The sequence below is a fragment of the Condylura cristata genome, unplaced genomic scaffold, assembly GCF_000260355.1.
Source record: "Condylura cristata isolate star-nosed mole 26May11 unplaced genomic scaffold, ConCri1.0 scaffold00004, whole genome shotgun sequence".
In the NCBI taxonomy this organism is placed as follows: Eukaryota; Metazoa; Chordata; class Mammalia; order Eulipotyphla; family Talpidae; genus Condylura; species Condylura cristata.
The window spans coordinates 3,739,184-3,756,165 of NW_004567105.1; the positions used below are offsets into that span (position 1 = coordinate 3,739,184).

Sequence of the window (16,982 nt, forward strand, 5' to 3'; positions counted from 1 at the left end):
GCCTGGCCCAATCAGTACAGCAACCTGCAGACAAGCTCCGGAAGCGCTAGCATTTCCACGGGGAGGCAGTGTTTACATTCTGACGTCATTTCCAGCGGCGCTGAGGGCCAGAGAGCAAAGTGACAGCTGTGCCTGGAAGTGCGGTCTCAAGTGGCAGCAGCGGCGGGAGGCCAGGTGGACGGGGCGGCCAGGACACAGGCCCTAGCGAGGGGACCGTGTGGGTTCTAGAAGATTCAAGAAGCGCTGCTGGGACCGCAGCGGGAAGGGGAGGCGGGATGGGAAGGTGCATCGGAACCAGCAGGGCCTCCCGGCCAGGCAGGAGCCCGATGTCCATCTGGAGGGCAAAGGGGCTGACTTCTGAGCAAGCCATGAAAAGGATCCCACTGGTGGAAAGATCCCTTTGACGACTGTACAAAACAGACTTTTAGGGCCGTGGAGAGGAGACAGGAAGACGAATTAGGGGATGGCTGTGCTCTTCTAGGCAAGAGCTGGTCGCGACTTAAGTCTGCCCATGGCTGCCTGCAGACTTCACTTGGAAGTCGAACTTCATGGGTTGGTGGGGGATGGCAGAAGGATGAGATGTTAGTCTCCCAGGTTTCTGGCAAGAACAGCTGGGTTTGGGGGGAAAGGGAGGGAATATCCTTGAGTTCAGTTTGCATAAGGTGATTTTTAGTTGCTCTGGAGACACGCAGGCAAAGAAGTCTGGGTAGAGAGTACCTGACCGAGAGCAGACGCTGAGGTGGCACAGGCAGCGGGAAGGAAGGAGCAGCCAGAGAGCAGGGGAACAGGTGCACAGAGCCCAGGGGCAGGGCTTCCAGAAAGGACTTGGAGCACATGCTTTTGAGAGCTCTGAGGAAAGGGCAATGATTTAGCCTTCTTAAGCCCTTCAGGTAGGATGGGAGGACAGAGCTCAGATGTCATGAGCTGAGTGCTTGGGAAATGGTGACATGGAGATCTTGAGACTGAGTGGTTCTTCCCACTTGGTGGACTGGGAAGAGAGAAACATGGAAGGGACATGGAGTTGAAGGAGGGCTTTGTTTTTTAGGTTGGGGGTGGTAATCAGCCTGTTTAAATGCTGACAGGAGACTTACTAGAGAAGAGCTGATGACTCAGGGCGGGGAGGGGAGGCATTCTAAGTGGATGCTGACTCAACGTCTTGCTGTCTAACCACCAGCTGCCAGATGGCCCAAGATGGCTGCTGAAGAGCCAGCCATTTCATCTGAGTTCAGCCGACAGGAAGAAGAGAGGAAGTAGGAAGAAGGTACTTTTCTCTCTTCCTCTTAAAAAATATATTAAATAGTCTCCTTACAAGCAATCTCCCTTCACTTTTAAGGAGATCTCCAGCACTTCCATGCAACACTTCTTACATTGAAGTGCCTATAAACCTTGCGCCATGTTCAGCCAGACAGAGGTCAGAAATACTGGCTTTACTCTGAGCTACAGATTGCCCAACTACAAACAACTTCTGTTACTAAAGAAGAATTGGGAAGTGACTACCGGGGAGTTATGAGCAGTCTCTGCCATAAAAGGGGAAAGAGGAGGCAGTGGCTTTGTCTGGAGGAAGAGTCTGAAAAGAATCAGGACTTGGTGCCTAATCTATTCATCCTTTCACCTGAGTGATCTTGAACAAGCCACCTGCCCTCCCTGAGCCTCTCTGCCCCCCCCATGTAAAATGGGGTGACTGTCTAACACGAGAGTTTAGTGAGATGTGTGGACTTGACCTGTATGTTTGTTGCATTCAGCTTACATTTTAAAAAAGTGAAGATAATAAACACATTGAACTCCTACTGTCTGTCTGGCACCTGCTGAATTTTTTTTTTTTATAATAACTTGCTTACTTCTTATTCCAGCTTGGTGAAATTTCAGGGAAACTGAGGCCCAGGGAGTTGAAGTGACGGCAAACGGTCACACTTTATGGTCCTCTTCATGGGACGGCTGGGAAGGGAGTGGATACAGCACCTGGCAGCCAGCGAGTGCCCCATCAAGCAACCTGACCGCTGCTGGGGGGGCACAGGAGGCCGAGAGGGGAGCCCTGCCCAGAGAAGCAGTGGAGGACTCAGCCCACGCGTGTGGTGGCCGGAGGGACACTGGGCGGGGGCGGGAGAGGGAAGGAGAGCGAGAGAACAGAATAAAGGGGAGCCAAGACCGTGACCACCCGTCTTGGGCAATTTACCTGGCATCTGTAAGCATCGATCGGTTGTTTACTTTCTCTGATAAGTAACTGTTAGGAAAACTATATTGACCCAAAGCAGACCGGGGGTTATGGGGCTGGGAAGGCAGACAGGCTCAAGGGCTTTTCCTGGTGCTGGGGTGTTCTATGGCTTGATGCTGGTGTAGTTACACAGTTGTGAATGTTTGTCAGAATCCATCACACTGTACCCTGGAAGTGGTGAACTTTATTATATGTAAGGTATGCCCCGAGAAAGCTGATTAAAGAAGGAACTCGCAATACGATTCTATGTCTTACAAGAACAATACATGGTCAATGCAGAAACTGAGAGTGGAGAAAAAATATTAAACCACACACATCCCACCATCACCTGGTGACAAGTAATTTGATAAATATCCTGCAGACCCTTTCCATAATATGTAAATGCATGTCTATTTCTTGCTTCACCTTTGCAGACATTGAAGATTATTTATTACCTGTTTTTTCCACAGAGTTAACTTTTTTATTTCATTCTTCCACAATAAAATGTTTATTTCCCTCATGATAGCCCACGGTGAAGCTACTGTCAGGTTGGATGAGCCCGTTCCTGTCGCCTCCTTGGTTAACTGTATCTCAGGACTCCATTCCGGGGTACCCGGCTGACCTGTCCCCAGGAGTTCTTAACCTTCTCTGCACAAGAATGTCTCTGGCCACCTGGAGAAGTCAGCTGCAAATAACATTCTAAAGCTCATAACACAATCAACCGGAGATTACGAAGGAAGCCGATTATGTTGGAACATTCACCAAAATCGAGTTCTTAGTTGGCTACAGTGTCCGAAGCAGGTGTAAGGCAGGTGGGGCAGAGGACCCCCTCGGACCCGGAGCCCGCAGAGGCTGGGCAGCAGCCCCAGCAGACCGGAATGCACCGTGACACGCAGCCCCCTCCAGCCTGAGCAGAGCCACCTCGCACCCAATCACGAGGGGCTTCACCCCGCGGCGCCCACAGATGCTTACTGTTTCAAGCTCCCGGGCCCTGGTCTAGGACTACGGCACTTCCTGCAGGAAGCATCACCGAAGCCGAGGGCTAATCCCGGAGTAGATGGCAAACGAGCAGAGGGGGAATGTTCCCATCAGATGTCATCAGGGAAATGCAGCTGCAGACACGAGAGACACAGCTGCACCCCTGTGCGAACGGCTCGGACACGGAGTGTGGGTGAGGACGCGGCGTGGCAGGATCTTCCTTCCTTGTGTGGATACAGAACCGTGCGGGCACAGACAGCCAGCGTCTTCTTACAAGGCAAAACTAGTCCTACAGTATAATCTAGCAATTACGTGCCTCAGTATTTAGCCAAATGAGTAGAAAATTACATGCACACAAGAACCTGCGTACAGACGAGCACAGCAGCTTTATTTGTAACTGCAAGATGGAAGCACCAGGGCGTCCTACAGGAGGGGAAAGTTTCCACCACTATGGGCTCCCCCCTGGCCCTCAGCCCCCCACAATGAAACAGCATCAGAGATAAAGGAACTGAACAAGAAAGCCTTGTGAAGAAGTGGAATTTTCTTTTTTTAAAGATTTATTTATTTATGCGTAAAGAGCTGGGTGGGTGCAGACCAGAGGCTCAGGGGAGGGAGGTGAGAGGATTCCCCAGGGGGCCGCCAGGCCCTTCCTGAGTTATGATCTGTCAGTACCATTTGTTCACCAGTGGTAATAAATGCGCCTCCTTTACGCAAGATGTTAGGAGTAAGCAGGAAGAAAATAATTTCTGGGAGTTCTCTATCTCCTATGCAATTGTCTTAAATTTATTTTTTATTATTAAACATTTTCCATATTGCAGTCTCCTTCCTATTCAATTTTTATGTCGACCTAAAACTACTCTAAAAAATAAACACATCTACACACTGGTCCAGGGAGACACCCTGCTCCTCCTTCATGCATTTACCGGTGGGAGCGCTTCGCTGGGCTAACGTGGGGCTCAAAGGGGTGGCGAGCCTTCAAGACTGACAACTGATTGCCACAGATGCTACCGCTGGCTGTGACCTGTCGCCACATTCATTCGGGAAGGTTGTGTGAGGTTGGGGGGGGGGGTTCCCTGCCTCAGCCCTTAGGATTAACTCCAGTGAGGGTTTCGTTGACTGAAAGAGCTCGCACATTTGAAAGGTTTTTCTAGCGTTTGCCAAGCCGTCTTCTAGTCTACAGTTGGGTTTTTCTGCTCTCCTGGCTGAGCGGTCTGTTCCCCTGCCCTACCTGCAGGCTCTAAATCCTCTACCCAGCGGGCGACGCCCTGGGCTAACAGCCGAGCCTCGGCACACTGCCCAGGCTGGCAGCTGGCGTCCCAGGGGCCTTCCCAGCCGCTCCCAGGCCCCTGCCCCCTCGGCTGCCTCGCTTCCTCTGGACCACTGCCCTGCTCCCCAGAAACAGGCCCTTCCTGCCTTCTGGTGACATCACTGGGCTGCACTCCCAGGAGAGCCTGGCTCAGGGTCCGTAAATGCGGCTTCCACGGAAGCAGGAAGTTCCCAGGTCCGCTTAGGCCGGGCACCTTCCCCGCTGCTTGGGGGAGTATGTGGCTTGCATGTCGCTCCTTGCTGGAGCAGAAGGTGCCCGCAACGCTGCTGGCTACCTGGCCCGCCTTCCCAGACAACAAAGAATGCTCATGCTGGGATGGGTGGGATGAGGAGGCTCCTCACACAACCTGTAGAAAACCTCACCCTTGCTAGACTTCGGGGCTCAGCCTTTTGGGACCGATCCCACCTAGCCCGCCGGGTGACTAGTAACTTCCTCTCTCCACCTCTCTGTGCCATCTGATTGCTCTGGGAAACTGCCATAACACCACCGCTGAGGAAGTCGTGGCAGTTTGGGGAGAGCGAAGGCAGCTTTCTCTGGAGGCCCAGCCGCGCAGCCTGCAGCCTGGGATTCTCCAAAGGCACATACTTGCTGTTCCTCTTCTCCGGTCCCATCGGCCTCCAGGCGGGCCTGGCTGACCTCCCACCGGGGTGAATGCCCTAAATAGGGCCCCTTCACCTGGCAAGCAGGCTCCCACCCCCGGCCCCAGGTGGGAGAGCAGTCTGGCTCCCATCCAATGCGTTAGCTCCTAGTCCCTGACTGTGGGTGGGGGTGAGGTGGGGACATCCCCTCCCTTCCCTCCTCACCTGGGGAGTCAGGCCAAACCAGCTCTCACACACGGGGCTCATCTCGAGGTCACAGGCTCAGTGGTTTGTATTAAAGCTCGGGGCCTCCCTGGGGAGGCTGAAGGGGCCTGCGCCCCGAGTCATCCTCCTGTTTGCAAATGGTGGGAGCGGCAGAGGCACGTGACGCACACACACCTGCCCGACAGGTGCACACGCACACACCCTTCCTGCCCAGAGCACCCAAACTCCAGACTCGGGAAAAAAGGCCTTTTCCTTACAGACCAGCTTACGTAACCAAATGACATACGTAACATCTGAGTCTTAGGCAGCAGATGTGGGGGCTTCCGGAACAGCTGCTGGAGGCTCCCACTTCACGGTAAGACCAAGAGGTCCTCACAGGTGGTCTTTCCAGAAGGACCCAGAACCAGGGAGGGCCTCCTCAAGCTCGTATAATCCTTCAGATGGAAGTGCCACGAAAAAATTAAAGCGGAAGTTTCCAACATGGTTAGTTTCAGGATGGCTTCACCCCGTTATTAAAACAAGTGCTGAGTGGCGGGCGGGGGAAAGAAAACAAATGTTTGAGAACATGGCGAGTCAACAGAGAACCTGTTTGCGTTCACGTGCATTTTACTCTGATGACTAGGAAAATGGAATTTTGGGGATACTCACGCGGCACTACCTATACCGCTTCCTATTTTGAAGTGTCTGTTTAGCTCATGAACCTGAATTTCTATCTGCTAACATGTTGGAAGTACTTTTCTGCTGTCTTCCACACATTATTTTTTGACACACGGAACATTTACATTTTTATGTAACCAGATCTCAGAATTTTCCTTTAGAGTCTCTGCCTCCTGTGTTATTCTAAGCCTTTCCTACCCTAAATTTAAATCAATATTTTCTTAAATGATAATGTCTACTGTATTTGAAGTTTTAATACAGTGCCAGGGATCAGCTTAATGGTTTCCATACAGAAAGCCAATCTTTTGCTAAGTAATCTCTTCTCTCTCTTGCTGGCTTGAAGGGCTGCCCTTATTAGTTTTAGAAATCCTATACACCCATTCTTTATTCCTGAAGGCCCTACCTCCCAGGGATGCTATGACAACTAAATGAAGTAACATCGGCAAACATTTAGCAGAAGAACATAGAATCTGCTACAAACGTGTTGTCTCCTCTGTCCCAGACCCACTTCCTACTCCCACGCCATATGCTTCTACGGCTTGACCTTGGCATTCTGGGAACGGATCCAGTCACACAGAAGGTGCTTACCAGGCCTCACCTTCTGGGCCTCCTGGACCCCAAACCTGTTACCTTCTCAGCCAAGGTTACTTTGCTCAGGAGGTGAGCACCCAAGAGAAGAATGTAACTACAGATTGCCAGGGGCATGAGAGAAGTCAGGGAAGACTTCCCAGGGGAGGTGACCCTGCGTTAGGTCCAGGAGGAGAGCGGGCGGGACAGGCAGAGTGGAGAATGGTCGTTGCAGGCAGCCGAGCGCTGTGTGCTGGGGCAGTAGGAGTGGGGGCTGGCGGTGGTGGGGGGCGGGTTGGGACAGCAGGTTGGAGTGGGGGTAGTGGGCAGGAAAGGGTGGGGATTCACCTAAGTGGAAACATCACATGGTCATGCTTTTGTTTTAGGGAGATGAGCCTGGGTCCAGGGGCAGGCAGGCAGGCAGGGAGCCCAGCACCGGAGGCTCGGAGATAACAGGAGGCTGCTGGGGGGAGGAGGTGTGGCCCCACCCAGGGGGTGGCCACCAGGCTTCAGAAATACCAGAAGTGGCAAAAGAGAAAGACCAAGACCGGGCAGCTGGTCAGAAGTGGAGGGGGGGAGTCAGGGAAGTGGCCGGACTCCTGGCGCTGGCCGAACCTGGCTGGGAGAGGGCCGAAGATGGAGAGGACACAGAAACACCCGCACTGTGCAACTCACAGTAGCGTGAGCCCATGCCTGCATCTGCCACGCGAGGGCGGAAACAAGAAGTGTCAGAAGGGGTGGCGGGAAGGGTGCTTCACTCAGGAAACTGAGTTCATAAGATGGTGCAGATGCTTTGAGGTTTGGAAGGATGGGACCCATCCAGGACAATCCCAGCCCCCGCCCCAGGGCGGGTCTGTGGGGGGTGACAGTGCTTTCTTCTGACTCGGAGAACACAGGGAGAACCTTGGTGGCAAGGTTGATTCACAAACTCAGCAGTCTCTCAATGAAGCACCGCCTACACGCCAGAACTTTGTACTGGGGGCAGAGCAATGACAAAATCCCTGATTGCGTGAGGCTTAAAAATTCAGCAAGGAGAGCTAGAAACGAACAGGAAGATGAATCAGGTGGTAAACGGAGCTACCACGGAAAATAAAGGGGATGGGGCTGCAGCTTTAAAAGGCAGAACCGGGGCCTCCCTGGTGCTGCAACAGGTCAAAGCACAGCACTGTGAAGCTGTCCGCAGCCACTGTAGCTTGAGCTCAACCCCCGGCCAGGGAGTGACCCGCAAGGCGCAGCAGACCTCTCCTGTCTCACCACTGCTCCCCTCAGCAGTGTTTCAGTCTATCTGCCTGCTCTGCTCCCCACTCTGTCTCTGGTGAGTCCTCTCACCCCCCAAACCTCTGGCCTGTACCCCAGTTCTCGTATGCATGAAGAAATAAATCTTGAAAAATAATTAAATAAAAGATGTGGCTAACTCTGCAGGACCTCAAGTGCACCTGTCCGCCCTGGCTAAGGTTGTGCATGGGTGAGCACACTGCCCAGTGAGGCCAACAAACAAGTCAGCAGAGCACAGCACACTCTGTCCTGCAAATAGCTGCAGCCCACTTTGTATCAAGCAGAAGCTACAAGAAGCACCTAGGTCGGTACAATCATGCACCCCACCCCTGGCATCGGGCACATTTCCTGTTTTTCCCTGCACCTTGGGGCCCTATATATACCCATGGGCTGTCCTAATAAACAGACTTCGGACTTCAGACCCCAGGCTCCTGCTTCAGTTTCTTTTGTGTCTCCCGAGTCTCCTACGTTCGGACTGCCAGCTGTGGGTTGCAACAAAAAGACTTGAAAAAGGTGGTCCCATTCAGAGGGCGAGTTAGGAGAGGCCTGGGAGGAGACAGAGTATTCAGGCAGAGGAACCGCAGGCACAAAAGACTTCAAGGACACTTCTCTTTGCGCTTCTCATTCACAGACTCCAGGTTTAAAGAGCTCTGTGCCAGGAACCTAAACTGGATGAAGACCCAGGATCTGTTGTTACTAAATCTCAGTAGCACGGCCCACAATCAAGCCTAGCTATGGAACTGACGGGCGATTCAGAGGAGGAGGAGGAAAAAAGATTCAGAATCAAAAAGTGGGGGGATGGAGTGGGGTCTGGGATCAGGGTCGGGTTGGGGCTGGACGCACTGGCATGAGCCCCGTGGTCACCCAGGGGCCACTCTCCGGGGACCCTGCTCTGGGTTTAAGGCTCTCTCCTCACTACCTTGGAATTCTTTATCATTTCCTCTTAACTTTCTGTTGCTAAGGAGATGGCCAGTGACGCGTGTGCAGGCGCAGAGAAGCAAGCTGGTGTCAGTGAGCCGGCTCCTGCCATGAAGTGGGGGGGGGGGGGCTGGTGCTGAGGTTTTGGCCTGGCCACCCGCTGTGCACCCACATGGCTGGGCAGGCCGGCTGCAGGGGGCTGGGATCTGTGCCCAGACTGACGACAGTAGATGGCAACACTCTACAGACGCCATGGCGGGAGAAGGTGCCCCACAGACACATGCAAACAGAGCCCCCCCCTCTCGCCCCCCCAAGTGCGGCGGGAGCCCTCAGCACCCCCACGGCAAGTTACTCCAAAACAAACATACACGGTGCAGTGAAGCGACGCATATCCGGGAACTAGAAGTCCTCAGAATTTAGAATCTCTGGTTCTAAAAACTGCAGCAACATCGCAAAGCACAAATTCATGGGCTTAGAAGTAGAAATTAAGTTTAAAGATCATCACATTCGTGGACAAAAATTCTATTTTCATACGAAACGAATGTTTCCCGATAGCCAAAGACACGCAATCCGATGAACGAGCGGTGACGTCATCTCCTCAAGTTACAGAAAACATGGGAGGGAACATTGCAACAGCACTGTGTAAACTTTCATGCAAAGTTAAATTCAGCCTTAGGTGAAATGGATCTGTATGTCTTTTTAGAAAAAATTGTTCGACATTCATTAGCTCTAGATGTACTAAAATCTGTATTTTGAAATAATGCGTCAGAAACGTCTCCGAATGGAGTAGTCTATGAAATATCCTTAACAAGCCCAGTGACAGCTGCCACAGCTGGAAGAGCTTCTCAAGGTTAAAAATCATGAAGCAATGGCCATCCTCCATGGCGAGGACCATGGTAGTCTGCAACTACATCTGTTGCAATGAAGCTGCCGAAGGCGTGCATTTCGCTGACTTACTCCACACATTTTCTGACAAACGAGCCAGAAGTCTCATGACCACTCAGGCATCACGGTAGCTGCTATTTTCGTTGTATTACATAAAATGACAAGATATCGTTCAGGGGGGCGATTTTAAGTGCCGGTGTCGCTCGCACTCGTCATCACCCGGCACATGTCAGCCATGGAACGCTGCCTGGGTCCCTTCCGCGCCGTTCAGGGACCGACTGCTTTCGGAACACGAGTCCCCGTGTTTCCAGCTTGAACTGGAAATTGCCAGACTGGCCGGGATTGTGACAAGCACTTCTTTTGAAGGGGTCACCCCGTTTCCCCAGTTCCCCTAACCATTCAGTCCCTTTTTAAAGGTGTTTCCCAGTGCAGCGAGTGGCCTCCAGTGACAGCATCTTGGAAACCGTATCTCACCGGCCGGGGCCGTGAAGCTCCTCGCCCCAGAAGGCCCCAGAGGCCGCACTGGGCTCTGCTCTGCTCTGCGCAACCCACCGGGCAGCTTTTCCACGTAAGCCTCATCGCCCTCCCCCTCCCATGCTCCCCCACCCGAGCAGATTGCAGGTAATATGTGACCAGAGCTCTGGGGCCTGCAGAGGGGAGAAAGCCCTGCAGTGAAGAGACAGAAAGTGCGAAGGGAAGGCGCGCGGCTGCTCATTGTAGCTGTTACCGCAACAGCACCACCCCGCTGTCCGGTGGGCCCCCATTTCATTAACTCCCCTCTGGACCGGGGACCAAGGAGGGCGTCCGGGAAGAGTTCTTACAGGAGAGGTCCAGGGTGCCCAGCAGGGCTGGAGCTGGGCTACTTCTTCCGTGGGCAGCAGCCCCGTGGTCCCAGGTGGCTGAGCTCTTTGGGTGGCAAGCGGGTGCCACACTCAGGCTTCTTAGAAAGCGAAAGGAACCCACCAGCCCCAACTGGCCCCTCCTGGAGTCCCCACCCATGACCAATCCCTCCACGTCATCACGGCGGGGGACGGGCAGGGACCAACCTGGCTGGCCCAGGGCTGCCCACCTGCCGCCCCCGGGCTTTGTACAGACTTGGCGTCAAGCCGGGCCCACAGCTGTGAAGGGCAGACGTGGCAGTTCTCCCGGCCAGGCGAGGGTGGGACCTGAGGGTGGAAAGGGGTGCGGCCAGCGCACGACAGCCAGCACCCAGAACCCATGGTGGGCTCCTCCGGCAGGCGGGGCGGGCGGAGCTCCAGCCTCTCCCGCTCGGGCTTGCCCCTCCTCAGTCTGTCTGCCACACCTGCTGGTCCCCACCCTCAGGGTCTTTCCAAGCCAGGGACACCTTCCGCCTCCGCTCCCCAAAATGCTCACCTGTCTCCCTGCCCAGGCAGAAACCTCCGGCGCAGCCACCTGCTAGAGGGGCTGTCTCTGAGCCCCGGTCTCCCCTGCACCTCTCCGCACTTAACACAGCTCGTCCTGCTCGCACCCCCACCCGCTCCCGGGCCGGAAGTCCACCGTGATGGCAGCGGCCGCCCACTTCCCAGGCACAACACCCACTGCTGGCCCAGCACAAAGCCTGGTACTTACAGGACCAGAGACACCGTGCCAGCTCAGGGCTACTGACTGTAAACTCGGGGTCCTGCCAGCACGTGGAGGCAAGCAGGGAAGTGGGGTGGGGTGGGGGGTGAGGCCCAGCTCCGACTGCGGCTGCCTCTGGGGCTCGGGAAGAGACCAGGCGAGAGGCCGGCGACGGCGGTGCGCAGGTACACATGGCTTGAGGTGTAGATTTTTACATGCTACGAGAAGATAGTGTGTGATTAAAGGTGAAGGACACAGCGGTGACCCCGGGGGGCGCGGGGCAACCCAGGCCACACTCACACAGAACAGAGGCTCACGTGCGCAGTCGCAGGGGCTGGTCTGCACTTTATTAGAGTCACCAGAAGTCACCACCTTCACTGGGTTCACCACAAACGGACAACGTCAGAAAGGGGGGTGCCGCAGGGCCACTGGGTTCACTCTTGAGAAACTTAACCAGGTGGGGGGCCCAGAGGGGGCCCAGGGTGGGGACCACCCTTCACTGCACGCACACGGATGTATCTGTGGAGCCTTATATAATACATCTTATATATAGAAAATATATATTTATACTATACACAGGCAGTAACTCTGCGGGAGGGCCAGGGGAGGGCAGCAGGGGGCAGCGCGGAGACGCCCGGCCAGCCGCCCCCCCAGCCCCGGAGGGTGCCCCCGTGTTCCATACAGACGCAAAGGGGTCTTGGGCCAAGGTCGGGCCCCCGGAGGGCTAACAAGTGGGGGCTCGTGGTTAAATGGGAGAAGCCGGGGACCCCCTCCAAGAGTCTCTGGAGATCAAAGATCACCAGGGAAGGTAGCAGTGGGGAGCAGACGCGGGCCCCCGGGAATGAGCCCCTCGGTGGTCACGGCCCCAGCGCAGGACACGAGCCACCAGCACAGGGTGGACACAGCCGCTGAGGACGCAGGGTAAGTGTCCACCGGGCGGCAAGAAGCGGTCCCCACCCCCCGGCTCTGGGCTGGGCTCCGGACACTTGCTGTGTCCTGGCCCCATTTGGCCTCTCTCAGTTTGGAGTCTAAACGTGGGGGGACCCAGCCCTGGGCCCTCTCTTGTGCTTGGTGGGAGGAGGGGCCCAGATCCTCCAAGGTCAAGGTGCAGGGGCCCTTCTCCAAGGAAAGGCTGGGGAGCCAAGGGGAGGTGGAAGGCGCAGGGGGGCCGGAACGGGGGGACGCACGCTGGCCGACGGGGCGGGCTTCCTCTGGGCCCCCCGCAGGGGACAGCAGCCCCCGTCCATCCAGACCCTGTCCTCCGGTCCCTCGGCCTCTCCTCGGCGCCTCGTCCACCCAGGACAGCCTGGCCGGCACCCAGCCTGCCGGTGGGCTCAGGTCTGGACTAGGGAAAGCCGGGTGAGACACCCGGCACCCCACTCCTGGTGGTGGTGGGGGTCTGGCGACTTTCCCAGTCCGGGCGGCTGGAGGGTCCGTATAAACGCCAGGGTTGGGTGAGGCCAAACTGGCACCCAGCCCTCCGGCCCAGATCAGCAGCAGCTGGCTGGTACCCAAGGAGGGACGGGGGAGCACCCTGGGTGCCGTGGGAGGGGCGTGGGGAGGGGAGGGCCGCTCACAGCCGCCTGCAATGGGCACGGACTCCACGAAGCCAGCAACGCACCCACCTGCTTCCACAGCCTCTGGCCTGGAACAGGGCCCAGTGCCAGCCCAGTGCCAGCCCGGCCCCATGCTGTCCCCACCTGGGTCCCCTCAGGAGAGAACCAGACCGACCGATCTCATCCCAGAGGCGGACCGTGGGCCTCTCTGGTCACTGCTGTCTTTGGGGGACTTGAGCCCGCGCAGACCCACCCACCGCCAGCGCCCCAGCCCAGTCCGATTCCCCTTTGTTGGGGGGACAGCGGAGCCCCTCCCTGCCCGCCAAGTCTTCTCTCCCCTCACTGCTGCGCCCCTCGTGCTCAGGACACCCGGGGCCTCAGCACTTGGGTCGCTCCTCTGGGCGGGGTGCCCCAGGGCCCTGTCACTGCTGAAGCGATGGGCGAATGAGCGGGTTACCTGCCTCTTAGGGTTCTTGGAGGCAGGGGAAACACCGTGGGCTAGCACAGAGCTGACCCATGTCCCCTGGCCCGCGAGGAAGCTGCTGGACCCCCAGTCTGCCCAGCCTTCAGGGTCTCCCCACCCCTTTAAGGCTCAGTGAAAGTCTACCTTATGCCCCCCACAACACCCTTGGGGCTGCTGGGCACGAGTGCCACCCTCCCCCGTGAGTGCCAGGGTCTCCCTGGCCTGGCGTGCCCAGGGGCTCACTGTCCACCCCGGAGGGGGCTTGCTGATGGCAGCGGCTGGCAGGCCGGCCTGGCTGCGTCCTGAGCACCTTCCTCGCTGTCTCCCCGGGAGAGGAAGGACCCCCACTGTGCTCTCAGCCCCTGGCCAACGCTGGCCGAGGAAGAGATGACGCAGTGTCCCAGAGGAGCTCAGTGTCCTGGGAGGTCACCGAGCAGGGCCCGGACACTTGCTGGGTGGCAGAGACCGAGAAACCTGGGCAGCGCGCCCAACCTCACACCCACTCGCTGTGACCAGGGGCCATGGCCCCTCCTGGGCCTGCCCGCCCGGTCCTGGGCCCTTCCCAGAGGCAGGGACAGTGCACAGCTGCACGGGGGCCATCCGGGGTGGCCGGAGCTCCGGGTGGGACTCGGCACTGAGCGCTCAGAGCCAGCGGGGTGAGCCTCCGGGGCAGGCCTGGGCGGGGGCGGGTGGGGCAACCTCGCTGGGGAGCCTCGGGGGCTGAACAGGCCCTCAGCTTGCAGCAGAACAGGGTGTCCCACGGGCTGAGGTCCCTAAGGCCTCCCAGAGTCGGGTAACACTGAGTGGTGGGGCTCAGGCTTGGGGCCAGAGAAAAGGGGGAAGAGGAGCAGGAGCTGTGCAGTCGGGCCCGGGCTCGGCCCCTCACCCACTGCCAGGGACCGCGGTCTCCCAGCGAGGGACCCTGACCGCTAGGCCCGTTTCCTCAGCCGTAAACCGGAGACAGCCACGGAACCCCCACACGCGCCCAGCAGCCACACTCCGGCTCACCCGTCTCCGTCCTCCATTCCTACCTCTGGTGCCAACAGGCCCCTTCCTGGCCTTCTGCCCCGGTCCAGGGCCCACTTCTCCCTCACGGCCTGTGCCCAGGGCAGGCCCGACTCCCAGCGGACGCTCAACGACACAGTGGCCGAGACGCCCGGGCCTGCCACACACGCTGGCACCCGCAGACCCCACGCCGACGCCCTCCTGCCATCCTGACCCTGGGCCTCAGCGGAGCAGCCTGGCGGCTGCCGGGGCACTGCACAGGGTGGCCTGGGGGGGAGCGGGCCGGTCTGCGGGGAGGGGACGGGGCACCGGGCTGGGGCAGGGCAGGCGGGGGCGGCGGGTCACGGCTCAGTAGCCCTGCGACTGGTAGCCCTGGGGCTCGGCGTCGAAGGCGGCGGCCGGCTGCTGGTAGGTGCTGCCCATGCCAGCGGCGTCCGGCCCGGCGCTGGGCTCCACGTAGGGGGCGTAAGGCATGCTGGAGTCCTGGCTGGGGTCCATGTAGTCCTGGGAGAAGAGGGCCGAGTCGGCGCCAATCTGGTACCGCTGGAAGGCCAGCACAGCCTGGCCCGCCTGGGGACGGGGCCGGCGGACAAGGACAGGCGGGAGGGACGGTTAGGGGAGAGAGACAAGAGCACGGGTTAGTGGTGTTAGTTCACAGGACACAGGCAAGAGAGCGCTGAACATCCCCAGAGCACCAGAGACAAAGCGAGCTTGGCGGCGGAGGAGGCTGTCCTCCAGGGCTCCCCAGGGGCCCGAAGCCGTCCGGCCAGAGAGAGCCTCGGAAGTCAGGCGCCCCTTGTTCCTGAACCCAGGGGTCACCGCAGTCACCTAGAGTTCTAGAGTTTCCAGTGCAGAGTGTCAAAGTGGCCCAAAGGGCGACAGCTTCCCACTCAAACTGTTCTCAAGGGGGTGACGCGAAATGAGGGGGTGGGGAGCGCTTTGGCGGGACAGAAAACGGGTGTCGTTTCCGAGCAGCCATCCCTCTCTGGCAGCTTGCCAGTGCCACGCTACTTGCTCTGGCCAGTGGGTTGTCCCCTGTAGCTGGGTGCAGATGTGACGTCCGGGGCTCCAGCTGCCGGCATGGACCCGAGGCCCAGCAGCAAACTGCAGGGTCAGGGCCGTGCTGGGCCACTACACCAGCCCCGGACGGAACTCCCGTGGACTCGAGCTCCACTTAGCCACTGCTAACTGGGGCCTCGGTCACCGGCTGCTAGACCGATTCTAAAAGAAACACTGAAGAGACCAGTTCGGAAAACTGCGGGGAGCAGGTTCAGAGCTTTGACCGTCTGTAAGCGGGGCTATCCTGCAGGGAGCTGCAGGGAGATACTCAGCCTTATCTCACCACCACGCCCCTCACAGGAGCAGCTGGGACCTGTCTGCAGCCCGCACGCACAGGCGGGGACGTCCCTCTCGAGCTTGGCGGTGACAGTAGCCCCTGAGCAACACAGGGCTTGGGATGCCCATCCTGCCCCACGCCCCGCGGCTGGGCATCCACATTTAACTTAGGGTCCCCCCAGCCTAAACGCTCATCCCTTGGTATCTGCAAGGGATCGGTTTTAAGACACACACCCCCTCGCTCCCGCTCCATACTAAACTCTGGGGCCATCCCAGCTGCTGAGCGTGTCCTCGGGTTCCACAGCTGCTTGGTCCACGCAGCAGCATCCGAGGGTGGCTGCATTCGTGAATGCCAAACCCACCGAGGACATCCCAGGTGCAAGCAGACCCACACATTCAAGCCTGTGCTGCTCACAGGCCAAGTGTCTGTTCGTGTTAAGGATGACGCTGACCACACCAGCTAGGGGAGCAGATGAAATCTAGAAACATCACACGTTGAGTTTCATGTGGAAGGCCTTCTCCCGAGATGCTCCAGCTCAGGGAATCCGCCTGCAAGCGTGCACCTCTCTGGGGGCTGGGGGCTCTGGGCAGAGTGAGTGCCAGAGTCCAGGCCTGGACACAGGGCCCTCAGGCCCCTTCTGAGGACAGGGCCCTCCCCACCTCCTTGCCTTGGCTCAGCTCCCCCAACAGGCAATGAGTCAACCAGGAACCCAAAAGGGTTACCAGTGAGAGGCAAGGAGCCAAGAGTGCTTGGGTTTTGTTTCAGAAAGTTCCAGAAGCCCAGTGACGAGGCATTTACGTCTGATTTGTGTCACTGGAGAAAGCGCCGAGGGGGAGCCCTCTCGGAAGGGGCTGCCTGAGCTCAAGCGCCAGGAGCCGGGCCGGCAGAGCAGCCGACAGGAGTTGGGCCAAGGTCAGCATTTTCCACAGGTCAGTACTGTGTGCCTGAGGTGCTGGCCTGGGAGGGCTCAGACGCAGGAGCCCGGAGAAGCAGCAGGGTGAAAAGCGCCTGGGGTGCCTCAGCACCCCAAGTCAGGCAGGCCACTAAGCACGTGGGAAGAGTTCTGAGGAGCCCCGGGCCGCCATCCGGGCTGGCCTCCTGCAGAGGGCTGGAGCCGGTGACCTCTGGGTCTCGGTGGCCAGCCCCCAGTGGGCAAGGCCTCCCTTAGCATCCTGCTCGAGGGGTCACAAGACAGGAGCAACGGAGGGGCGCGGGCACGCCTGCTGGGTTCTGCTCAGAGCCCAGGAGCCCGGGCACCCCCCAGCCAGCAAGCTGCACGCAGACGGCCCAGGTCACGTGCTCAGGCTGAGGCTTTGTTCCGAGGCCCTGTGTGGGCACCATCGTCCCCTCAACTGTGCAGTGAGGGAGGAACAGGTGGGCTCCTGCCCAGCCCCACGGGCCCCAGGAGGGAGGCTGTGCTGAACTGGAGGCTGACGTCCT

General features: G+C 58.0%; 1 protein-coding gene and 1 long non-coding RNA gene across 2 annotated transcripts in view; one reads left to right on the plus strand and one right to left on the minus strand.

Moving 5' to 3' along the window:
* Positions 1–108: 108 nt before the first annotated feature.
* Positions 109–5,054, plus strand: LOC105853189. Its single transcript, XR_001145030.1, has 3 exons — positions 109–174; positions 1,175–1,261; positions 1,851–5,054. It is a non-coding gene; the product is annotated as an uncharacterized LOC105853189 (long non-coding RNA).
* A 6,453-nt stretch (positions 5,055–11,507) lies between these two features.
* The window catches only part of SYNGR1 (synaptogyrin 1), a 21,078-nt gene continuing 15,603 nt past the window's right edge, over positions 11,508–16,982 (minus strand). Inside the window, exon 4 of the mRNA XM_004675646.2 lies at positions 11,508–14,776. Within this exon, the coding sequence (XP_004675703.1) occupies positions 14,555–14,776 (222 nt within the window). The 3' untranslated portion in view covers positions 11,508–14,554. The remainder of the gene's footprint in view (positions 14,777–16,982) is intronic.